Source organism: Ammospiza nelsoni, chromosome W (genome assembly GCF_027579445.1).
Source record: "Ammospiza nelsoni isolate bAmmNel1 chromosome W, bAmmNel1.pri, whole genome shotgun sequence".
NCBI lineage: Eukaryota > Metazoa > Chordata > Aves > Passeriformes > Passerellidae > Ammospiza > Ammospiza nelsoni.
Window position 1 is genome coordinate 16,620,962 of NC_080668.1, and position 26,034 is coordinate 16,646,995.

At 41.3% G+C, this 26,034-nt stretch overlaps 1 protein-coding gene across 1 annotated transcript; it reads left to right on the forward strand.

The window, feature by feature from the left end:
- The first annotated feature begins 233 nt into the window (after nucleotides 1-233).
- LOC132086146 (arrestin domain-containing protein 3-like) lies at nucleotides 234-17,772 on the forward strand. The gene is given in 11 exon segments (XM_059491612.1): nucleotides 234-358; nucleotides 2,248-2,343; nucleotides 2,571-2,620; nucleotides 5,161-5,242; nucleotides 10,014-10,050; nucleotides 10,053-10,163; nucleotides 11,801-11,903; nucleotides 12,374-12,630; nucleotides 14,950-15,112; nucleotides 15,934-16,088; nucleotides 17,716-17,772. Coding segments are annotated over 11 exon segments (1,236 nt in total).
- The last annotated feature ends 8,262 nt before the right edge of the window (nucleotides 17,773-26,034 follow it).

Sequence of the window (26,034 nt, forward strand, 5' to 3'; positions counted from 1 at the left end):
CCCAGCCCAGCCAACAACTGGGCCGGGGGAGGGAGACGCAACTCCTTCACGCCGGAAATCCCAAGAGGGCTCTGAAGGACAAGAGCCCTGCTTTTAACTCCTTGGGTTTGTAGTCTCAAAAGGCGGATACAATACCCCACTGGTCAATCCAGGTGCTCATCTTAAAATCCGACCACCCATTGGTGACTACAGCAAAAACAACATATCCCAGATGTCCCATTTCCGGTCAAACCATGACAGCCTGCCAACCAGATCAGCATGTCCCCTACGAACGCTTCATTGGAATTGCTGAGAAGACAACGACAGCCGCCCAACACTACGATATCCGTACAAAGGCAGCTGGCCCGCACGCGGCCAGGTCACTTTAAGAACAGCTTTGTGAAAAACAACCACCCCCGCACATGCGCGAAGGGAGTCGTAGCGGCGGTTTCCTCCACCACTTGCCTGTCTTTCCTGCCGCGTTCATTTTTTTTTTGTGTTATCGCTTCCATCTCATGCAGAGTCAGAGCACTCCCTGGTGGAGTCAGGGCTTGTGAAGGTCCGCCCGAAATGAACGGGTGACGAATGATTTTTGGGTGCAAAAATAACCAACACAAGGCACAGGGGTTTTGCAGTAACAAATCAACAAGGTGCAATTTATTGATTATAACCACAGCTAAATATGCGTTTGGTTAAGGGATCCGGGGAAGAGAAGGGTAAGACAAGGAAAAAGGGAGGAAAGGAGGTCAGGGAATGGGGTATAGCTACCAAAACGTGATGTCTTCGGGGTCCCGCCGCCGAAACTCGCTGGTACACGTCTTGGGGAGTACTCAAAGGACAGTCGGACCGAACCCCAATATATATACTGTTCTTGGTTGGGGGAAGGTAACTGAAATTAGGTTTCCATGGAGGGGAGAAGTCCATTGTTTTCATGGCCGAATGCTCACATGTACGTTAAGTTTTCCCCCTCCCTGAGTTGGGAGGGAGTGCAGTCCCAGTCTCTGGACGGAGGTTGCCAGGGGGGTGCCATGGGGGTGACAATAGGGTGCCAGAGGGGTTCTTGGTTCCTTGATGAGGGGATTCTCATCTCAGTTGGTCTGTCACGGTGGTTGAAGACAGGCAAGAGGAGTTTTCTCATGGAGCGGGGGGGAGCCACCCCAGAGCTCAGTCCAGCCAGCTCAGGAGTTTGGAAGAAAGTCCAGTTCAATTGTCCAGAAAAGGGCAGGATGCCCCCTTCGAGTACAGCATGGTGTGTTCTGCAAGCATCACTTGTGAACACACTAGATAAGCAGGAGACTTTCTTTCCCAACCAGCTCAGCAGCTTTAACCCTTCGGTAGTCTTTTCTCATGACAATTGTGAGGCAAAAAATGAAGGATTTTCGGATGGACTTCTACTGCTACGAGTTCGCAGTATGGTATTGAAATACGTACTGAAGAACTGAGAGAAAAACGTCGGGGGGAGGGGGTTCTTTATACTGCTGCCTTAGAAATAATTCTCTTATGCGAAAAATTCATTCACCTCTGGCTTGCAGATGACAGAAACAGGCAAGCATGCAGGAGTCACTCATAGCAGGATGTATCCTTGCAAGTAAGAAGGAGATCCTATGCTTCTGTCAACTTAAGCAGACGCAATGACTTTCTATGTGGCCTGTCGATCCAAATGCTGACCTCGATAGTAGGTTCTTGGTTTTGTCTGGAAAGGGAACAAATGGTGGCAGGGAAGGGACAGATCTGACACATTCCAACACCAGACGCAAGACTGGTGCTGCATGTGCAGCACGTACAATCTTAAGCAGTTGTCCTGAGACACCACTGTCCTTCCCTTGGCTGCAGGCAGGACTGTGAACACTCGCTGCACAGAATGGAGTTTAACTCTATGCCTTGTACCCTACCATAGTCTGGAACACCACTCCCTGTCCCTGCCTTTTCATTGGCCTGCTGGGGTTTGTTAGCCTGTTGCCAAGGTGATGCCAGCCGCTGATTGTAGGGGCCGGGGACGTGGGGGAAGTTCCTTTGCCCGCTCTCTAGTGTGTGCTGGGAGGCAGAGCGAAGTGGCTGCAGAGGGCACATTGCCTTTCTTGAGAATGCCCACCTCTGGGGACAGACAGAAGTATTCAAGCTCCTGCCGTGCACATCCACTGGGCCAGCAAGGAGTTGTGAGCAGGGGCGGCCGTTGGGACACACGGCCCCACGGCCTCTTGCATCGCTCACTCGGTTATCTCTCCTGGCCCATGCCCCTGGCCAGCACGATCTGTAATCGCATTTCAGTAATGGTCAGCACATGCTCCTGAGAGAAGTGCAGGACTGGAGTGTCTACACGGGGCAAGCCAGCAGCATGGCCCTGTGGTATGAGGAGAGCGGATGGTGAGGCATGGGTGATGGCCCTCCCCCTTTCTCCTTGCCTCTGTGGTAGTCAGGCCAGACTGTGAGCAGAGTTGCTGAGCAAATGTAGTGGGGTGTAATGTAGATTGTATGTATATGAGTGGTTGGCAGGGGATGTGCTCGTGCCTGTTTAGGCCAGTCCTGCTCCAGCCTAGTCTGTGATTGACAGCTCAGTACTTGCTTACCATAATTCCGCTGCTGCTGTTCAGGCTCAGTGGGACTGCTGATCTGACAGGAAGTGAAGAAGGGATGAAAAAATGTATGTGCAAGGAAAACGCTATTATTTTTAATTAAAACCAAGCAAAGCCCTCCAAGCGTTTTTTTAACAACAACAGCAACAAAAAGCATTATACACATTGCTTTACTCTTTCAGTGTATTGAAGATTGTTATTTTGTGACATTACATGCTGCAGGTGCATTTACATAAATAGTGTTCTAGGGGTTTTATAATTTTGCATAGGTTTGTTTCAGCATTTCTGGTGCACTAAAGAAATTGGAGCATCGGCACTTTTGTAGAACAGTGGGAACTAAAAAATCTTAAAATGTAGCAGCGTTCCTTCATGATGCTTCAGACTATTAACAACAGGAAGGGTCTTTTGTGTAATCCCACTATATGTGCCTTTATTATGCCAACCCTTTTGTATATGAGATGCTCAATTGTTTTATCTAAATAACTGTCTGTACTGTTGAAATCAGCAGGATTTTTTTTCTGGGTTCATGGTAATTATATCGGAATAAACCACAAATTTATTGGAGCATTTCAAGCAATACAAGAAATCATGACTCTAAAACAAGGTCAGCTTTTTCATTGAAATTAGGAAATGTTTGGGTCTTTTCTATCCAAGCAAAATCGAGCTAAACTTTGAATTTTTGATACATTAACTCTTAACAACATTAATTGGACAGCTTGCCACTTCTTGTGCCCCTGAATTTTTTTGGTACTTTCTAGGTGGTGCTTGTGCACTTTTTAAAAAAATCAATTTTTGGACACTTGCTATTTAGGCTTTAGGAGGAAGCTGAATTACTAAATGTAATCAATTAATGTAGCAGAAAATACTAAGATCACTTAATACTATTAGAGAGCTCTATTTAGTTTTAACTAGAAGTCATATTGGAAAACAGTTTCCATTACAGATCTTTAAGGCAGACCTTGAAATGGCAGCACTTACAGCTATGTTAGTACTTGGATTTAAGATTGTTAAAAATGACCAGATAATACTGGCTTTCACATTTATGTATTAGCTTTTGCATGTTGTTATTGATTATAAGTATTTAGTATAGTAAAAATCATAATTCTTTCTAGCTGCTTGTTAATATATCATAATCAGCTTAAGTATGCCCTGTATTGCTCATAGAAATAGTAGTGTAATGAATATAATATCTATGTATCTCTTATAGAAATAGTATGGTGATGAATGTATTGTACTATAGACCTTAGTAAAACATAAGATGTGAAAAGGGCTTTTTGTAACTTAGACGAACAGTGTAAGGACATGCACCGACTGACCTGTCCAAGTGATAAGATAACCATGACAAAAACCAGAGCACTGGAGGACAATTAGAGAATACCATGTTAAATTTAAAGAGGACATAGTTATTGGAATTAGATCCCAATATTACCGGATGGATCGTGCCTGGGCTCGTCTGGCCCCTGCTGCTTGGACAGAGGTGGCAGCTGTGGTATTTCACCACAGAGATGCCTCTGGCTGGCTGGATGTTGCAGCTAGGCACTTGGAACAAGTCCAGGCTAATAAGAACTCAGTTTTACCTCTGGTCAAAGTCCTTAGGCTAGGTGAAGAGGAAAAGGAGACGGATTCTGAGGAGGGTTTAATCCAGAGTTTTATTCCAGGGTCACAGATCTCTGAATCTTGTAACAGCTCCACAGAGTAACCGACCGCATGGCCTCAATGTCCATTTAGGCCCACAGGGAGGGGAGAGGGAAAGGATAGGTGAGCCACCAACCAGGTGGGAGGGGGAGGGTCTCAGGGGACAATGACACATAGACAGGCCAGTGACCCCAGGACTGAGAAGCATCTTTTGAACTTCTGCCAATCACATGACACCCTTGCTGGAATGTTAAGCTTGACGGACAGCACCTAGCAAGGGAGCAAGGGGGAGGGGAAAGGAGAGGTTGGCACATCTGGGGGACTGGGAAGTCTAAAACAGGAAATTTCAACACACTGCAACAATAGTAAATCCTTATCAGAGGATGTGAAACAGCAGAATGGAGACACAAGAAGAAATAAAATATATTGACCTGACACCCAGGATGTCATGCAGATAAGCTGGAGTGAGAAGAAGCCAAAGAAAGAATTTCCTAAAACATCAGAAAGGTCAAAAGAAAGTTTGAATAATGTATGAAAAACACATGAATATGCATGTACCCCAGTCAGATGTAAAGGTATAAAGATAACATTCTATGTACTGGTGTGTTCTTTGGCTGTTGGCCAGGAGCACCCCAGCGCTGGAAATATTGTCCTTCTTTATCCTATAATTATTAAACTTTTAAAAATTCCAAGGAGTGAACTCTGTTTTTCACAAGATCATAAATTAAAACAAGTTAACTTCTGCTTTTATGTCAGACAAGTCTTGGAATCTCACCTAAGGTTAAAAATTCTGCAGCTATACATCTAGCAGTTAATACAAATGGACTGGAGAGACTTGTTTCTGAGACACTGTATTCTTAGTATTGTAAAAAATGTATAAATCCCTCTTATGCTGGAAAAGAAACCTATATAATATTTTGTGCTGTGTAAAATGTTCACAGGTGGAATAGCATATTGGGTTTTTCCCTCCTAGATGATGACAATTCGGAAGAAGGCCTTCACATCATTCATTCAGGAAGGCATGAATATGCATTCAGCTTTGAGCTTCCACAGATGTAAGTACTTACATGCAGTACACAGCTTGTGTGAGAGAAGGCTAAGATACATACCTGCTTAAGAAAATTTCTTGTTGGGGGAGGGAAACCTTTTCAGTGGTAGTAGGAGTTGTGCTCAGACATGCAGTAGAGGACAAAATCTCATTAAACTGAAGAGGTTGCTTTTAAACTGGTTAAGAGTTGTTCACAAAACAGAAGCTCATTTTTGCCCACTTGGTTACTCTTTCTTTTGACTGAGGTATGTTGGCTCCTTATGGAGGATTGGACCCCTTCACAGGAGAAGTGAGGGGAACTGGTGTCATTTGAGTCCTGCAGAGGGGCTGAGGTATCTTCTAAATTAAACAAGATTTTACTGGAGCCATGCAGGCCATCAGAACCTAGTGATAACAGTTTAACTGTTCAAGCTCAGTCTGAAAGAGATGTGGCAGGCTTAACTGCATTTGAACTAAATAAGAGTTTGCTTGGCTTTTTTTTTCTATTTCAAATAGGATGTATGGTCTCAGGCTGACCTCTAGACAAAACAGCCAGGATGGAAAAAAACCAAATGGATGGGTGGATGAAGCAAGAAACATTCCCATACCTAATCCCACTTTACTCAAAAAGCAAAGGTGAAGCAAGAGTGATAGCAGAAGTCTTAAGATAAATTGCCACACACACACACATTTGAGGATTCTAATGTATGCATTGTGAAGGGAAGATTTATACATAGAGGAGTTACCAACATGGAAATTAGCTCAAGCACAAGTTGCAGGAAAATTAAATATGAAGGAACAGAGAGAGTCTGGAAATAGATGAAAGAAAGGAGGTAGGAGGAGCCTTCTACTGTAAAAGCCAGGTATCAAAGTCATTAAGGTTAAAAAAATTAGGCAGAATATTAGACTGATACCTAATTTTAAAGCTAATAAAACATCTGCTTGTTAGAGGGACTGGCTTTAACAGAACTTGCAGATGATAAATGCTTTTACAGATCAGTTTCCGCAAATAGCGCAGGGCTTTACAGTCGATATTATTAGAATGCTGAAGAGGATGCATATGTATGGAAACTTAGAAATCAATTTAAGGTTCAAATGAAAATCTCTTCTATAAGAAGTGATAAGGATGATACTGATATTCCCTTGAGTTGGAAGAAATGTTCAAATATGACCACTAAAATAGCACAAGAATTGATTAAAACACTAAAGGTCGTGTCAAGTGACTTGAAAGAATAACTATGAAGCCATCTTTGATAATGCAGGAAAAAATGAAGGCTGGTAGGAAAAGGCCTGAAGAACACTTGTTTGACACTGCCTCCTTACCATTTCTTAATATTTTGTATCCATGGAATATTTCTAAAATTTATTTAAAACAAGACCAACGTGGTGATTTGACCTCGCTTGCCTGCCAGCCCTCCATGCAGTTGCTCTCTCATTCTTCTGCATCAACAGGCCAGGGAGAGAAAATAAGATGGACAAGCTTGTGGGTCAAGATAAAGGCAGTTTTAATAAAAAAACACAAAAGCTGCATGTGGAAGCAAAGCAAAAATAAGAATTAATTCACTAGTTCCCATCAGCAGGCAAATGTCCAGCCACTTCCTGAAAAGCAGGGCCTCAGTATGTGTAGTGAACGCTCCATGATATGGGCTATTATGAGGCAAGTTTTCTCCATCCCAGCCAGACCCAGTGCAACCAAATACAAAGCAATAGTGAAAAGAACAAATATGCTGACTGGCCTTACTGTTTTTTGTTTCTTTTTTTTCTTAAGGATACTGCAGCAGGATGAAACACTGAAAGTTGATTAGAAAATCCTTTCATTTGCGTTATTAAGAAAAAAAGTAAACATTTCAGATGTGCAAATAGAGATGTCAAACTTGTAGCAGAATGATTCTTTCTAGTAAAGTAATAGCACAGCTAATATTATTTGATATAGAAATTAGGGAGGGAAGCTTTGCCCATAACTTATATTTTATTATGATGCATTTCAAACATAGTGCAATATAAAAATTCTTCCTGGAGACTAAAGGATGAAAGTGTTAGGAAAAGACAAGTTACAGTTAATGGGACATGAAGGGAATATAAAAATCTTATGTCCTCCATCTTATGATGGGGGGGTGGGAGGGGGAAGGAGGAGGAAGAGGATAAAAGGGTAATGCTGAAAGGTTTGACATCCCTATCTGCATATTTTTTTTTCCCTCTCCAACTCCCTAAAAGGATTTTGTCGTTCAGTGTTCAGAGCGGAAGAATAGTCTTTATCTTCTATGTGTGCGTGTATATATATTAAGATGATCTCATGAGGGTAAAGGAAAATGCTCAAAAACTCTTCAGAACTTTACATAGAAATTTTTAACTACTGTACTTAAAGCAAAACAAACTACAAAAGCATTTAGTTATAGTTAAACCACTGAGATACCAGCCAAGTAAATGATACAAAGTTATTTACAGAATACAATGTCCAAAATAATAATGGGATGGTACTAATGCTAATTTTTCTTGGTGGCCTTAATTTGACCTTAAAAGGGCTGTTGCCTTCTGATATAAGGCAAGGCGACCTGGTTCTGAGGAACAGCACGGCGACCCAAACTCTCCAGGGTCGCTCGGGCCAAGGAGCACGCAGACACCAATGTGGTGGACGGTCCAAAGGCCTTTATTATCTCATCTCGTGGGGTTTTATAATCTAGGGGGTCTTCTACGTCAGAGGGGGTCTGTCTTTACTATCTATGGTTAGTAAGGAGTGGAAAGTTACTGGGTAGGGAATGGAAAGTTACTGGCACTCGGTTTAGGGAGGCTACATTCCTATGATAATTTCTTATCTAAGGGGAACAGGGGTCCTGCCTTCCCGTTACATCGCGAGATCTTCCGACCGCCTGTCCCTATCTACCACAAAGGACATGCTTTATTCTACACTTGAAAATGGCCTCTAAAGGAGATGTGTATTCTTCTGGCACTTTTCTTGCACAATTCCTTAATTGCTTCTTAGAACTTCTACAAAACTACTGTTGAATGAATCGGGGATGATATATTTCCCCAACTTTAACATTACGTTTTTCTGAGATATGGGAATGTTGCAAATAAGTTATGCTTATTATGATACATTAAAAATACAGTTCTTCATATGTCTTGGTTTGAAAGGCGTCTGCCAAGGAAGGCAGGAACCTCCCTTGGAATGGAGAATATGACCCCCCTTCCCTCCGAATAGCTTTGAAATTAAGGGGCTTTCAGGCAAACATATGGGAAAAGGAATAACAGTTCTTTACTAGTATGTATAACAAGGCAAACGAACAACAACGACAGCAACAACAAACAAAACCAGAAACCCAGGAACAGCCTTCTCTCAGCTGTCAGGCACCTTCCCCTTTGGTGTAGTTATGGTCACAGCCGGCAGGGGCACTGATGGCTCCTCAGCTGGGAAGGGCAGGTGAGATGATTTCCCCACGGCTGCAGGGGGCGCTGTGGCGTGACATCAGTCATCTCTCTGCACGTGGACAATGGCGGGCACAGCCGGCAGAAGGGATGGGAAAGGGGCTTCCTTTACAAACCCCCAGGGGCAGCTGATCCTGATGCCCCTCTGCATAGCAAAAGGAGCTGTAGCAGGGACCTCGGAAGCAGCAAGCTGGAACAACAGGGACGAACAAAATCCCGGAGTGGTAGACGAGATGTATCAGAAACGCTGTAGCTGGAGCCACCGAGCATCCTGGCAGGCAGGAGGTGTGGGCTACAGTGTAGCAAAAAACCCAGAGCAGAGGCAAAGAAACGGTGGGGGCCAGGCAGTGGCAGCCCGGCTCCCAAATCCGGCAGGGAGAGGCTCCCTGGGAGGGGGAAAGGGCTCGGGATCCCGGGGTTTCCCCTGAGGTACCCAAGCAGATGGTGAGAGCCCTTTTTTTTAGTGAGGTAGGGTGTTAATAATGTGAGAAATTATACTCACTTTTAAAAAATTTAAAAGGTTTATTAAAATCTTATCAAAACTACAACAGAAGACTGAATAGAGAAAATATTACAGCGCCCGAGAGCTAGGGATTTTTCCCGCCATGTGCTCACCCAGACAATGGAGGTTTTGCCTTTTAACCCTTTAGCCCCTCCCAAAGTTCTGTCCATCGATTCCTTCTTCGTTGTCCAGTGGTGGAGTTTGCTTCCTTAAATCTTGATTGGAGGTCAGATGTTGCCATAGTAACAAGCCGACCCTCCCAAATATCCCGAACCCAGGCCACTTCCTGATAACAATGCAAGGGAGGGGGGTAAAACATAAGTCTTTAAAACTTCTCTTCACATATATACATGATATTTGCCTTTTAATTGTGAGAGTCAACCATCGCATTACTCATCTATGACAATAACGTCCCAGTTCAGTGGCTGCTTTCACGAGCAAAGGCTCACCCACGGCAGAAGAAGCAGGACAGGGCTGGGTTGCGGCGGCAGCAGCGAATTCTCCTCCCTCCTCCTTCCCCCCCCCCCCCAGTGAGCAGCAATCAATCACCCGACTCCGAGAGAGCTAGAAGCTGCACCCAACCCCTTCCCTCAGCCCAAATCTCACTATATCTCTGCCCTTTCTAGGAGAATGCCCCCTCAGCTACGATAGTAAAGCCAGCTGCACTCCTCCCCCTTCTCTGTGGTTACTTCGTTTGTTTCTCTTAAGTACCGGCCGTTATTGTTTCTTAGCAATAAAAATGGGAGAATATTCCCTAAGAGAAAGAAACAAAAGGAGAAATCCTAAACCTCAACAACATACTAATTCCAAATCTGATCAATTGTACTGGAATGAGAGAAAAACTTTACTCGATTTTGACCTTTGTCCTGCACAGACCACTTGCTACCTCATTCGAAGGCAGACACGGCAGTGTGTGCGGTATTGGGTGAAAGCTGAATTGCATAGGCCTTGGCTTCTACCAGTAAAATTAAAGAAGGAATTTACAGTCTTTGAACATATAGACATCAACACTCCTTCGTTACTGGTAAGAACTGACAGAAATACTCATTCCTTTTCTGGCATAAAAATAATGAAGTATAATAAGTGAAAGAACATCAGCATGTAACTATACCTAATATTTATTTGCTAGTTTAAGTACAGCTCTTCTTTTAAGTATTATATCAGTTTAACAACTCTTTAACTGCTGGTATTTTGAAGGCTAAGTTATGCTGTACTTGGAGTTGCTTGATCTTTACAAGATGTAAAATGCATTTTTCAGTCTAAACTGATGCTACCAACTTGTAGACTCTCATTAAGGAAGAAATTTGGTGAACTGGTCCTCTTAAATTATAAATAATGAATAATCTATGATGGAACAATGCAATGCTTAATCTTTTAGTGAGAGACTGCAAACTTAAAAATGCAAAGGAAAAAAGTTACTGCAGTGCATAATTGGTAATTTCCATATGGATCGTTTTCCACTGATGGGGGAGGAAACGATTGCAATTCTGCATAATCCTTTTCTGAAATATCATTTCATTAAAATGACTTTAATATCACAACTGCTCTCAGTGAGGATTTGATTTCAGTCTGGCCTAAAAATCCTTTTTTTTATTCCCTTCTCAAATTTTAATCTAGAGGGGAAAGAAAATCAGAAGACCATTGAAACAGATTTCTTGTGTGTATGAGTGAAAAATCAGCTTGCAAAGGGACGTTGTAAAAACTCCATGAAAATCGAGGGTCTCTCATTTGACTTTAGTGAGCTTTGGTTCAAGCCCTAAATCCTGGTGTTGTGTAAAATATGTCTTTTTAACATAGATGAAACAGGATTATTCAGAAACTGAGGAAATAGCAGGAGTAAAGATTACAGTAGTTTAGCTTAGTTATTTTGTTTTGGAAATGCAGCATAATGGAAAGTGTGAAGATGTTCTAATCTGCTGTTAGTTAAATTAAAAGCTCTGCAGCATTATGTTGGGATGTGTAGGCTATGAAGCCTTTTGTTTTAACCTATACAGTATTTTCTTTTAGTATTGTTGTAATTGTAGCTGTAGTATGGAGGATCACAGAAAAAGCAATACAAATACACCAGTGGAATTAGTGTTTTGCGGAGAAAAGAAGAAACCTCACAACTTTATAAAAGTTGTAAAGCCCGGTATGTTTATTTACGACATGCTGGACGCAAGTCCCCCAACAAGGCATGCGTGCCTCTGAAGACCTCGGGTCTTCTTTTATCCCCCTTCCAAATGCATATGCATACAGTTTCACAATAAGTTCATACATATTCATTCCTTGTGACATTTAGCACCAGTTCTTCTTTATCAGAGGAATTCCTAGGTCTGGGGCAGATGACCTTGCGGTAATTTCTGTTTTTCTTTCTCTGTCTCCTTGCTGTCTCTGGAATGCGGCCTTTTCTTCAGCTTTGGCCCCACAGACCTCTCACCTCTTCCAGGCACTTCACCTAATTCAGAATGGATCTTTACTCTGTCTCATTAGGACAAACACTGTATCTGTATAATGTTGTTTAAACTGCTTGAGACTTTTCCTATGAAAGCAGCTTTGTTTATCAAAATATGTAATAATAAGCACATTATGAAAATTATTATTTTCCTGTGTTGGTTTAAATACCCGATGAGATTCATGGAGCTCATAATTTGATGGACAGTACTTTTCTTCTTCTTGCAGTCACCCCAAGCAGGCACAAAAGAAAAGACTCTATGTTGTTGGCTTTGTACCTCAGGCCCAATATCTTTAAGTGTGAAAATTGAAAGAAAGGGCTACACCCCAGGTATGTGATCCTATAATCAATTCTGTGTGATTTTCCTTCCTTTTTAAAGCTGGAGTCTGTACTACTGTTTTAACATAAATGAAACATTAAAGATATTTTTACCACATCAGTCTGCATTTAGCAATCTTCTCTGCATACCCTGTTAACTAAGAGAGTGCAACTTGTATCTCTAGATGGTTCAATGACCTCATCTGTTAGACTGGCATGTTTTGGGTGTTAGACTGGCTTTTTTTTTTTTTTTTGAATGTGTTGTTTTCGTTTTCCTTTTAAAACAGCTCATGAGGATCTTGTTTCTATTAGCATCAGTGGAGGTGGTTTTTGTAAGGTAGAGCAGTGATAGCAGCATTGTTATAACAGTATAAAGAATGTGAAAGTTTGCTTAAACTGCCTTGTAAATGTAAAGAGAAATTGAAATTCTGGTGTGTTTTGTTGAGTTTTTGTTTTGGTTTTTTTTTTCCTTTTTGTTTCAGGTGAATCAATTCAGATCTTTGCAGAGATTGAGAATTGCTCTTCCCGTATGGTAGTGCCAAAGGCAACCATTTACCAAACGCAGGCATTCTATGCCAAAGGGAAAATGAAGGAAGTCAGACAGCTTGTTGCCAACCTCCGTGGGGAATCCTTGTCATCTGGCAAAACAGAAACCTGGAATGGCAAACAGTTGAAAATTCCGCCTGTTTGCCCTTCAATCCTTGACTGTAGTATAATCCATGTGGAGTATTCACTGATGGTATGTTGGGCAGTCTGTTTCACTCGCGAGAATGAGTACCTTCCAACATGCCATACAAATTTCTAGCACAGCATTTTGTGATGATTAGTGTTATAAATGATCAAATTGTGAGCCAAAATTATCAAAGATTTATTAATTTGTCTGTGAGACCGAAATTCGGTCTTTGAAACCACCACAGCCAAAGAGACAGCGTCGAGCCCGGGATCGGCGCCGGGTGAACAGGGATCTGACCTCCCGAGTGCCAGAGTTCCCCCGGTTCACACTCGCAGCTTCACGCAGCGAGGTTTCATACAGTTTATTCTGTCCGATGCAAAGATGACCAAATTTCCTTTGTGTCTCTTCACATGCATCACTGTTGCTTTCCATGTACAGAGGTGGACAAAAGCCTCATCCAGGTGTGCCATTGGTGTCAATCGGCTTCGAAGGAGGAGCCATGTATTCAGATGTATCAGGGTGGCACAACTGACTACCTTGATAGATGCAATCGGCAAGGCGATAATCGCTTTTTAATCGCTTTTGAGTGGCTCCGGAAACCAACGATCATCACCCTGGAAGCTTCTATTCTTACGTTAAGGCATCGATTGTTATCTTAACGTGCATCCGGGAACTAGTTGAATCTGAATTAGACAGCTGCTCCCAGGCCGGAGTAGTCAAAAGACATGGTTTGGATTTCACAATATTTTTATACTATACATTAATAGCATGAATTATCCCTGCCATATATTACGATTAGTTATGAAAGAAATACATGTTCTGGTATTAGTGTCATGACAGGAGGTCTGGTAAGTAAATTTAGTTTAAATCATGCAAGTTCTCAAAGCATTTGTCTGTCAACTAAGCGAGCATTTAATGAGTACACTACATTTCCATGTGAGTCTTCATAGGGGCATGGACCCTAAAAGGGGCTGTGAAAAATGTGTATTTTATGACTGGCTTTTCGCAAATATTTAAATGACTATTACATGTGTTATTTTAGAAAGTTATGCTGTATTAATTTTCTTAAGTAGTGTGTTAAATATAGTTTTAGGATATAACATAATGTTAATATAGAAACTATGATATGTCAGATACTTTTTTTTAAGAGAGGACTCGCAGCAAGACAGCAGCTACAGGACACCTAAATCTTTCAGAGAAAAAGAATTTATTGCTCCCTTATCAGAAGAAACTAACTTCTTCCTGCCTTGCTCAGCGCTGAAGACTCCATTAGGATTAAGAGGAAGAAATTGACACTGACCAGACAGAATTCTTTGTTTGAATGGAATTTATGCATCATGTGTGAGGTGTATTATTGATATATTTACCAATATAGCCGGACGGGATGTGCCTTAGCTTGTCTGGCCCTTGCTGCTAAACCAAATAGCGGCAACTGTGGTATTTCATCCCAGTGACACTTTTGGCTAGCTTTGTGTTGCGGCTGGGCATGTGGAGACAAGTCCAGGCATGCTGGAGCTCTGGTGGTGGTGGGATGGAGCTTCCTCATGAAGAGGGTCAGCTCCTCAGGTTTTCCTCTGACAGACAATCTTTAAGGCAATGGTGAAGGAAAGGAGTCGGTTCTGATGGAGGGTTTTAATCCAGAGCTTTATTCTGGCCCGCAGGCCTCTGAATCCAGCAACAGCTCCAACAGAACTCCCCGAGCCATGTGGTTGCCTGCCCTTTTAACCCGGGGGAGAAGGGGAGAGAAGGGGTAGGAAGCCCACCAACCAGGTACAGGAGAGGAGGTCTTAGGGGACAAAGGACACCTGGATGGCCCAATGCCCCCCCCCTCCCCCGGGGGTAGAAGGCATCCTTTGAATCTGCCAATCACTCAAGGCCCTTCTGGAATTCCAGGATTGACAGACAGTTCTCGGCAGGGGTCAGGGTGAGGAAAGGAATGATGATTGACAAACCTGAGAGGGAATCTTCAGGGGAGGTACTCGGGTTTCTGAGATAAACCCTGAAATCATAACGCAACAGTGTATGAATATGCAGCAGGCTATTGTTTTTAAGGGTTAATCCTCTGTTAACGTGTGTCCTTTTTCGGGCTTATTTTGTCCAGAAAAAGGTACCCAGATGTCTGTAACTCTTTGTTTTTATTGTCTTATATTGTCCTAATCCAAATTGTCCAAATTTTTATTATTCTAATTATATTACTATTTTTATAACCATTTTATTACTATTAAACTTTTAAAACTTTGAAAACAAGTGATTGGAGTTTTTCACAGGGGCTATTAGAAACAAGCTCCTCATGAAAAATTTCATAGAAAGATAACTTAGACTAATACTTATGAAATGCTGATAAAACCCCACATTTTAATAATATACTTTTTCATTTTTCTTCAGGTATATGTTGATATTCCAGGAGCTGTGGATTTGTTCCTTAACTTACCACTGGTCATTGGTACCATTCCTCTACATCCATTTGGTAGCAGAACATCAAGCGTAAGCAGCCAGGGTAGCATGAGCATGAACTGGCTTGGTCTGACTCTGCCTGAAAGACTAGAAGGTAGCATGATAATACAAATCTCAATCAATTTGCTGCTCTCTTGATTTTTGTCTGCTTTATTCATTGTAGTCTTGTTAACAGAGTCAAATTACATGCTTTTATAATAAAGCCCACAGGAGATCTATTGTGGATGTTTTCTTGCCAGCTGCTTGTTCTGTGTAGAGCAAGAGATTTTTTTTTCCCCTCCCTGCTTTTCTGTCTCTATGACAGGAAGTGAAATCTAGCTTCTTTGGAAAGCGGCAGAAAAAAAAAGCACAGGATACCATTTTATCTGTGCATAACTTCATTGCTTCCAATTCCAGTATCCCAATTGCATCCTTGGTTATAAGGCATTGCAACCCATAATAGCAGTTTCTGGGCTTTCTCATCAGCCTTAGTAGCCAAGGCTTTGTGAAAAGATAATATTCTTTTCTATGGGAGATTTCTCATGGCCAAAGAAAGAATTATGTATTTCCTTCCTTCTCTTTTTGCACATCTAATATCTTGCTTTTTTTAAGTGCAAATCCCAGACCTGGAGACTTCTGGAGTACAGAGGACTGCAGTGTTCTGTCATTTCTACTTGTACAGAGAATAAATTATCTTTGGTCTGATTTAAATTTTAATGGGATAATTCAGCCACAATAAACAGTGGTCAGTCTGTCTTTGAACATAAACTTAATATCAGAATAGAACAAAATAGTCTCTCTTTTTTGTTTAACAATTTTAAAGTCGTTTATCTGCTGGTGAATCTTTCAGTGGTCGAAGTCTAATATTTATCATGTTGTATATTTTGTCATGCATAAGAACTTGTTGTTTGAACTGTATGTACCTTCTCCCTCCAGCACCTCCTAACTATGCAGAAGTGGTCACAGAGGAAAACAGACAGTCTGGCCTTGCTCCTGTAGCTGCTTTTGATGATTTTCAGAGAGCACTGCAAGGACCATTATTTGCATACATCCAGGAGTTTCGTTTTCTGCCTCCTCCCCTATATTCAGAAGTAGGTATATCTGTCAGACTATGATGATTTATATATTGTTTGTGGCTGATTTTTTTTTTTTTTTGTCTGATGGAATAAGTTTACAAACCTGTTTCTCCTTCCTAAAATTGGAAGAAAGCATTAAAATTATGAACATGGAATAACCTGGTTTTGAGGAGGATTTTTGTTTGTTTGCAAGATGCAGATGAATTGCATCATGAGTTTTCCATGCCTGTTTTACATCATGGGTTACCCTTTTTATAATTTTTTTCCTTTTTTTTTTTTTTTACGTGAACTCTGCAACCTTAAATGTAAAATGTGCTCCATGAGGTGCCTTGGCTTCTCCATCATGCTATGTCCTGGAACTGCCAACAGGGGGAGGTAATTCTTCTTGGCAGCACTCTTCCCTAGTCTAATACTTTCTGGAAATTTTCGAAGTGGTGTTTGCCATTTTAGAAACATAATTTTTAAAAATTTAAAAATTTGTGTATTAAAAATAAGGTTTCAACTCTTTCACCTCTGCCGCTTCCTAACATTTTATAGCAACCACTAATCTGTTTTGCCTGTATGTGTGTTTATGTTCTCTGAACGTAGGCCTTTCAGAAGTTTCACGTAGAAAAGTGATGTATTGGTATTAATTTATGACTTAAGTTTTCTGAAGTACACAGTTCTTCAACACTTTTGTCCTTCACAGAACTAAAAATGCAGCCACCGAATAACCATGAATGAGATGCAAATTTCAAAGCTTTTCATGTTGTTGTTTTTTTTTTTTCAAGAAAAAGAAGTGATGTAGGACAAATGAAAAAAAAGTGTCCTCTGGCCATATTTGGTCTGAATTGATCCACTTTAGGAAAATAGCATTATGTAACACGACATCTCCCCCCCTGGCTTGAAATGCAAATCCAAAGGGCTACATGACGTTAACTGATTCAATGTCTAGAAGATGCAATGTACGTGTAAACTATTCTTTCATCTTTTTTTTGAGACCTAAGTTAGCAGGCTTGTACCCTTTAATTCTCCCATTGAGAGGAAGAAGAGGTAAAGTTTAGAGCACATGAACTTTTTGAAACATCCCATAGGATATTTGAGTATGAACTACTTTAATTTAAAAGTAGAATTATTTTTTTATTGATACATTTCTACCATTTCAAGAAAAACTTCTTTGCTTCTCTCAAGTAAATATTTCTTAAATTATGTTTCCAGTGGTATGTGTTAAATAGTCTTTTTTGTATATATCAGATAATTCAAAAGACTTCTGTGTGAGTAAAGGAGAAAAAAAATTTTATAGCAGTTATTCCTGCTTAAATTGCCATCAACCTGTAGTTTAAAGTCTTCCACTGGATCTAATATTTCTATTACTGTTTATCCAAAGTTTTGTGTAACTAGAAGTTTTTCAGTTATTTCAATAACACCTGGACTGGAAATGCCACATATTATAATTGTCTTAAACTTGTGAATTTTGATTTTTATTCCTAACAATTGATGCTGAAATGCACTGAGTTGTCATGGCTTTTATTTTTGTTTTTTTTTTTTTGTTGGTTTTTTTTTTGTTCTGGGTTTATTTGGTCAATTGTTTGGTTGGGTTTTTTTGTTCTTTATTTTTTCTTGCTGTTGTTGTTTTGGGGTTTTTTCTTTTTCTTTTGGTTAGATTGATCCAAACCCACATCAGCCCACAGATGAGATACTGTCTTGCCCCTCTCGTTGAAGGTATCCATAAAAACTGACTTCACTTGGGTTTTGAATCCCACCTTCTGTGTTGAAGATCAAGGTATCATAGTGGAGACTTGCTTTTAAAGGAAATGATATTGCTCTTGCCTGTATGGTGAATAAATGAAAAGAACCTGTGATCATGCTTTTGACACCTACAGCACATCATAGGACTGCTCCACATGCTTGAAAACTTGCGTCCCCTTCCATTAAATAGTAGCACATACTAGGAGCAGCCTTATTAGCATGCAGTCAGGTGTTTCAAAACACTCAAACCATGTTGTAATGTTGTAAGAGAGGAATGGCTGCTTTCTATGATTCTATGAAAATTTGCACATGCTTATTACTTGTTATACAGTTAAGTGTCACTACAACTTATTTGTGATGGACTGTTGTTACCAATCCCTCCCCAGTTGTTTGTGATCTGTACAACAAGGAACAAATGACAGCTTTACCAAAAAAAAAAAAAAAAAAAAAGAGATGAAGGCTGACAAATTGACAAAATTGACAAATGCCCTGACTTTTAATTTGATGTAGCCTGCACTTTGCCTGCATATGCACATGCTCAGAATTGTCCTTGTAGGCTGATCATGTATCACCTCTTCAGCTTGGATCCTATTGTGGATTTATTTACAAGCATTACATGCCTTCAAAGTCAATCCTTGATGTATGTTTTGCAGCCAAATGTAGTAGATAAGCAACAGATAGGTGGGAGAAGAGAGAACAGAAGGAAACTAATGAGACGTAATCAAGATTGTATACCTTCTTGATTTCTTAAAATAATTTGTTGCCTTTGTGCTTTTATTGCAAAGCAATGTTTTGTTACAGACTGCCTAAAGATCACTAAATCTCAGGTGAATTAATCACTTGCCAAACTGTTAGAATACTATTTGTTTCATGTTGCACTGTTATTTATATTTGTGTTTTGGTTTTGTTCATTGAGGGGGATTTTGAACAGGGACATGCGCAAAACTTACAAAGTGAAAGCAGCATCAGCAGACACTAGCAAAGTGTGAAAAGAAAGTGTGAAAAGGGGATAATCAAATGCTGTCCAGGGTTCACGGGCAGAAATAATGTTAACAATTAGGGATGGGACGGAGAAGGTTTGTTGGTTGGTTTGTGTTTGGTTTCATTTAAATAATATGTAGTTCCCTAATAATCAAAAATGATATATAAAATGAGTCTCCAGTAGAAAGCGTATTTCAGACTGCAAGAAAAAATTGAACTGTGGCAACTAAGCAGCAGCTCAGTTTGCCCATTTGGTATTATCTTCAGGGTTTATGATACTCTGTCACAGAATCATAGAACACCAGATTGGAAGGGAGCTCAAGGATTATCTGGTCCAACCTTTCTTGGCAAAAGCATGGTCTAGACAAGATACCCTAGTACACCTAAAAAGTGTCCAGTGTTGGGGAATCTGCCACTTCCCTGGGGAGATTATTCCAATGGCTAATTGTTCTCATTGGGAAAAATTGTTCTCTCGTGTCCAATTGGAATCTCCTGAGGAGTAACTTGTACCTATTACCCCTTGTCTTTTCCATGTGACTCCTTGTAAAAAGGAAGTCTCCATCTTCTTTGTAGCCACCTTTTAAATACTGGAACATGGTGATAACGTCTCCCCTTAACCTTCTTTTCTCAAGGCTGAATGAACTCAGTTCTCTCAGCCTTTCTTCACATGGCACCTTCCCAGTCCTTGAATCATCTTTGTGGCCCTTTTCTGGACCCTCTCCAGCCTGCCCACATCTTCTTTTGTATATCAGGGACCAAAAGTGAACACAGTATTCCAAATGTGGCCTGACAAGGCACTGAGTAGACTGGGAGAATGACTTCTTTATCTCTGCTGGTGGCACCCTTGTTGATGCAACCCAGCATCCTGTTGGCTCTCTGCCACAGCAGGTCACATTCACTCGTATTCAGCTTGTTGTCCACCAGGATCCCTAGGGCCCTTTCCACAGAATACCTTCCCATTGGGATAGATCCTAGCCTATGCTGCATTCCTGGATGATGTTTTCCAGGTGCAAAATGTTTGTCTTTGTTGAACTTCATAAGGTTCTTGTTAGTCCACTCTTCCAGCCTATCCAGGTCTTCCTGCAGGGAGGATCTTTCTTCTAAAGTGTCCGCTTCCCCATTCGGTTTGGTATCATCAGCACACTTCATCAGGGTACACTTAATTCCATCATCCAGATTACTTATGAAGATATTAAACAGCATTGGGTGTCATAGACATCTTTTGTGAAAAATCCTTTCTTTAGGATTTTTCCCCCTTCTGGGAAGCTGTGGCCCCAGAAGGGGAATGTAAACAATGGTTATCTGCTGCTGTGGAATGCAACAGGTGCACCTGTGATTGGCCCATGTTGGGTGTTTACAATTAAGGGCCAATCAAAGGCCGAGCTCTCTCTGGGACAGAATCAGAGAGAGCTCCTTTGTTTATTCATTGCTTTTTTATTCATAGCATAGCAACCTTCTGAACTTTTCTCTCTATTGCTTTTAGTATAGTCATAATGTAACATATATATCATAAAATAATAAATCCAGCCTTCTGATCATGGAGTCAAGATTCTCACCTCTCTCTTCACCCTGCAACCCTTGCAAGCCCAGCAACAATTGGGGCCCAATATTGATCCCTGGGGGACCCCACTTGTGACAGATTTCCAGTTTGAAAAGGAGCTATTTACCACCACCTTCTAGGTGTGGCCTGTCAGCCAGCTCCCCACGCACTGCACAGACCGCTTGTCTAGACCATAACACATTAGTCTCTGTAGGAGGAGGCTGTGGGAAACAGCATCGAAAGCCTTGGAGAAATCCATGCAGACAGTGTCCACTGCTTGCCCCACATAACCAAGCCAGTTACTTAGTCATAGAAGGTGATCAGGTTTGTTAAGCATAATTTGCCCTTGGTGAGTCTGTGCTGGCTTTTCCCAATCCCATGTTTCATTTGACTTCTGATAGCCCCAAGGAAGATTTGTTCAATAACTTTCCCAGAGACTGAATAAGACTGATGGACATATAATCTCTGTGATCCTCTTTTAATCCTTTCTTGTAGATGGGGGTGATATTAGCCTTCCAATCTCCTGGGCAGTCCCCCGATCTCTGTGAGTTCTCAAAGGTTATGGAGACCAAGCAGCCTTGCAATGATGTCAGCCAAGTCTCTTAACACTCTTGGGTGGACAGTGTTAGGGTCCATCGATTTGTTGGGGTCAAGCTCCTGTAACAGTCCACATGCCAACTCTTTCTTCATTGACAGTAGGTCTGCATTTGCATCAACCTGGATTTTTGTTCCCAAGGCCTGGGGCCCAACAGTGCTGGGTGAAGAAGACAGAGGAGAAGAAAGTGTTGAGAACCTCTAGCCTCTTCAGCATTGCTGGTGACTAATTCATCTCTCCTGTTTAACATCAGGTCCATATTTTCCTTCTGTTTCTTACTGTTTACATACACAAAGAACCCTTTCTTCAGATTTTTGACATCTCTGGACAATTTCAATTTGTTCTGAACTTCTGCTTTTCTAACTGCTTCTCTGCATGCCCTGGCAGTGCCTTTGTAGTATTCAATAGCTATTTGTCTGCTTTTCCATCTCTGGTATGCGTCTCTTGGTTTTGAGCAGACTCGGAGGCTTGCAGTTTAGCCAGGGGGTCTCTTGCTCTGCCTATTTGGCGATGAATTACTTTTGTGCTTCCAAGAAAGCATTCTTGAAAAAACTCCCAACCCTCACTAGCACCTTTATCCTCTGTGGAAGCTTCCCATAGAATCCCTCCCAACTGAACTCTGAGCAAGCTGAAGTTTGCTCTTCTAAAATCTAAAACCTTTGTGTTAATACTAACCTTTAGCATGCTCAGCTGGCTCTCCAATTCCACAATATTGTGATCACTGCAGCCAAGGTTATCACTAACAGATATTACAAAGCAGATTTTCTTGATTTGTGAGAAGCAAGTCCAGCAGTGCCTCATTTCTGTTTAGCACATCCAACGTTTGTATGAGGAAGCAGTCCTCTACATATTCCAGGAACTTGATGGCTGATATATGAGCTGCTGTATTGTTCTTCCAACAAATGTCTGGGCAGCTGAAGTCATCCTTGAGAACCAGGTTCTGTTGACCTGAAGCTTGTTTAAGTGACTGAAATATTGCTCCATTTGCCTTATCATCTTGGTTTGGAGGCTGATAGACTAAAATTATTATAAAACTGAGCCAGAGTATCAATGTTACCAACCATACTCAAATTAGTTTGCTGAGAATTGCTCTGATTGCTCCTGGGCTAGTCCTGAAAGCTTTAAAACAAACAATTTATTGTCGGGAGTTTAGTTCAAGCATGGCTTAAAGAAAAAGGCCATGAAGCCATGCATTTGAGAGAAAAGTAACAGGTAGCTGTGAAGCAGTTCCAAAGCAGTTCCCAGCCTGACTTCTATAAACAATTAGTCTCTCTCAGGCATCATTGTATAAACAATAAGGTTCTCAGGCAGTCTTCCCATAACAAGTGAAACACCCTCTCTGGGAAAAGATGGCACCCTGGGAACAGATATGGAAGTTTTGGGAACCTTTCATATCACAGTGGGAACACTGGTTTTGTTTTGTGTAAACAATTGTCGGTATTGTAAAACAAAAGGAGTGGTTAGAGTTTTCTCTGTTAGCCTATCGTAAACCTGGATTTTGGAATATGCATGAAGTTAATTAACACTGTTATTTAAAGTGACTGATCAATCAATAAATGGGAGTTCGATGCATTAAAGGATGGTCGTCTCCCCCTCACTTCAGCAAATGGTGACACCCGGACGTGATAGCGGACACCACGACGATCGCGAACACCACGGGGATTGCGAACACCACGGGAAGTGAGGACTGGTTCGGGCTCCGAAGCAGCTGGAGCAGCAGATAAGCGCGAAACCAAAGCGGAGGAAAAAAAGCCGCCGATACGCGCTGTGCCCTGGTGACTATATAGATGGGACCAGCCGACACGTGCGGCCGACGCCTGGAAAAAAGCTGCTAAGGGAAAGTGCGCACTTATAAAGGTATGGAAAGGCAAGCCGCATATGAACTTTTTATTACGTTTTTGCAAAAAAGGCAAATTAAGGGAATAGACTTACGGAAGGAATTGCAAGGTCTTTTGGCTTATGGTCTGGAACGGGGAATCTTTGTGAATCCCCACACAGTTTACGAGTTAACGGAATTGCGTGAATTCGGTGATTTATTGTCAGAGGCTGCTTTAGAGAGTGGTAAAACTGCCAAGAAGCTAAGCAGGCCATGACGAGTGATATATGGTGCACTATTTTACTATCTCTCTGAGTGCAAGACAGCGGCCGCAGCTCGTGGCGCTTCCGAGTCTGTGCTACTCCGAACTCGGCACGGGCGCTCCGCCATGGGGAGCAGCCGCGGCGAGCGACCGCCTAAAATGCTGCGCTGTAGCGGCGGGGAGAGCGGAGGCAGCGGCGGGGAGAGCGGAGCCGCCGCCGCGGGAGCCGAGGCGCGCCGCCCCGGGAGAGAGCGAAGCCGCCGCGGGGGGAGCCACGGGTGCAGCGGTGCCTGCAGCGGAGTCAGCCTGCCGGCGAGTAAACAAAGAGCCCAGCGCAGGGGGGGGTTTTCGCCCGCTCCGACACACGCGCCGCGGGACTGGAGCGCTTTTTGCAGCAGGAGCGTTTCTCCCTCCCCCCTACAGCCGGCAAAAGCTTCAGTTTAAGACCTAACAGCCTAATGGATGTAACTTTTGTCAACAAAAGGAAAAGATCCCTGTTGAAATTGAGAAACCAGTGATGGTAAATAAGCGAAGTTAAAGGTACTTTTGTTCTTCCTGGCAGAGACTGAAACAGGAATCAGCGTACTGTATGCATGGGTCAAATTTCGGCCGGTTTGGCTCGGCATTGGTTGTGCTGTCTTGAAGTCGCCTGTATTGGCAGAGACTTTAACATCAGAAGCCCAGATGGCTCAGTCAGTGGAACATCAGACTCTAGAATTATATTTTGAAAAGTTTAAAAATGTTAAGATATGTTAGACTGATTGTATGAGTGAGATGTTGTGAGTGTGCTTTTTGATATAGAAATGCTATAGCAAACACGTGAACAAAGTTATTTTAGCTTAATATTTTAGAATCAGGCCTGTAAGCAAGTTATAGTAAATGCTATATTTTATGTCTATAGTAAGTTTTATCTGTTATTAAGTAGTTTAAGTTAAATTAAATGCTAAATACTATTAAGGTTAAGTTTGTTAAGTTTACTTTCTGTTAAGTTCGAGGTCTGTTAAGGTTAAATCATATTAGGTTTAAGATAAGTTAGATTCTGTTAAGTTTAAATTATATTGTTATAGTTAAGTTTTGTTAGAATTAAGAGATTTTACATGTAAGTTCTGTTGATTTAAAATTCTATTAAGTTTAAGTAAAGATAAGTTTAAGTAATGTTAAGTTCTATTAAGTTTAAATATTTTAAGTTTAAGTATTTTAAGTATAAGTGCTATTAAGTTTAAGTGACGTTAGATAGATTTATGCTTTTACGATAGGCGTTTGTTATATGACTTGTGTTCAAAGTGTTGTTGTGAACATCAGAGAAACCTTGCTAGCTGAAAATACTATTTAGTTATTAGAATTGCCTATTCTTATGTTGCAAAGAGTGTAGCACAGTTAGCCCATAGAATTTTGAAGCCAGTTAAGTTCTGTTAATTTGAAAATAAGTCTGCTAAGTTAAGTATTTTAAGTGCTTCAAGTGCATACTACTTTCTCACCACTCCAAATCAACAAAGGACTGAGAGTTACCCAGCTGATGCCATTTCAGCCAAAGGATTACAGACTGTAAAACTGATTTTGAACGTTTCTGAGAAACCCAAGGAAAAGGTGGATGTGAAAATCTCAAGGACAGAAAGGATCGTTTTCAGACTTGCCATTCACCTCCTCTCCAGGTTCACGTGAATGAAAACAGCTAACAGCCTTCTTTTCTTAGTCTAATTACCACCTACCGTGTAATGCCTGATAAGGCCGGACATTGTGGCTCAGCTGGGGGTGGTTTTAACCCTTTGGGATAAAACGCCGTTGCCGGACGACCAGGGAACTGATTGACATTATTGAATCATTATCATCTTTCCATATAACAGGACCGGCAAAAGAGAACTGCCTTGAATGTCACAGCCCACATTGTGCTGCTTGGGTTGCACTGTGTTGTGGGGGTTGTGACAAGACCTTTTGGGTGGATCAGTTGTCACTTTTTCATTTATGGTGTAATACCTGTAATTATAGACATACCTTGGAACATAATTGGGAGTGGGCACTAAGGAATGAAACAGGACTAAACAATGCCTCAGCTTTAGATCTTTATGAATCACATGAGCAGAAAATCTTGGCTTATTATCGGTGGGAGGTGCAGTGTATTTTGAAAAGGGTTAAAGCTCAAAGTGCATCATATATAACCTCTGTAAGGTGTAGAAAACTGGTGCCTTTAACACAACATTCTGTTGTAGGGCCTATAAAAGGAGATCCCAATCAAGCATTAGATAATTGCATTAGAAGGTTACAAAGGTGTGGTCTTCAGGTATCGGGAACAGTAAGGTTAAAAACTGATAAGAAAAAGAAGGTCAAAGTAAAAACAGAAAAATGAGGTTTACTTTTGTTATATTGCTAGGTGTAGTAGTAGCTGAAGAATTAAGGGTAATACAGTTTAATCAACCTAGAAATAATGTATGAATAACACTTGCTAGACAGATTAATCAGTCGTCGCTTTGTCTCAGCATTGCCAGTATGGTCTCCTCAAGAATTCTGCAGTCTTATTAATAATCGTGCCTTATGTATGCACAATATGGTAAATATTAAATTGCCTGCACAAAAAGGGTATACTGCCAGTCAGAGTGACGGCTACCGTCAATGCCTGTTAATTCAATCACTTAATACTCCTTTGCATTCTCCACCTGAGGAGTTGGAGCTTTTTGGAAGTGCAAATGCTAGTATGACCAGTACTTCCAAGGGTGGATGGTTCAGCTTTGATTACTCTAATTCTCAAAAGATGAATCAGCATAAACAAACATGGGCAACTCTGGATTCATCTCTAAGCCCAGACATAGTGTCCAAACAGCTTTATAATCAATGTAAAGGCTCTAATATCATGACACCTAAGAAATTACCTACAGGAATATTTCTAATTTGTGGAGATAGAGCCTGGAATGGAATACCTGCCCAGCCTCAGGGTGGACCTTGTTATTTAGGCAAGTTATCACTATTCCACCCTAATATATCTGTGTTAATGCAACTAAGTCATAAGACAAGCAAGCAAAGGCGCAGCCTACATAACTTAGACTG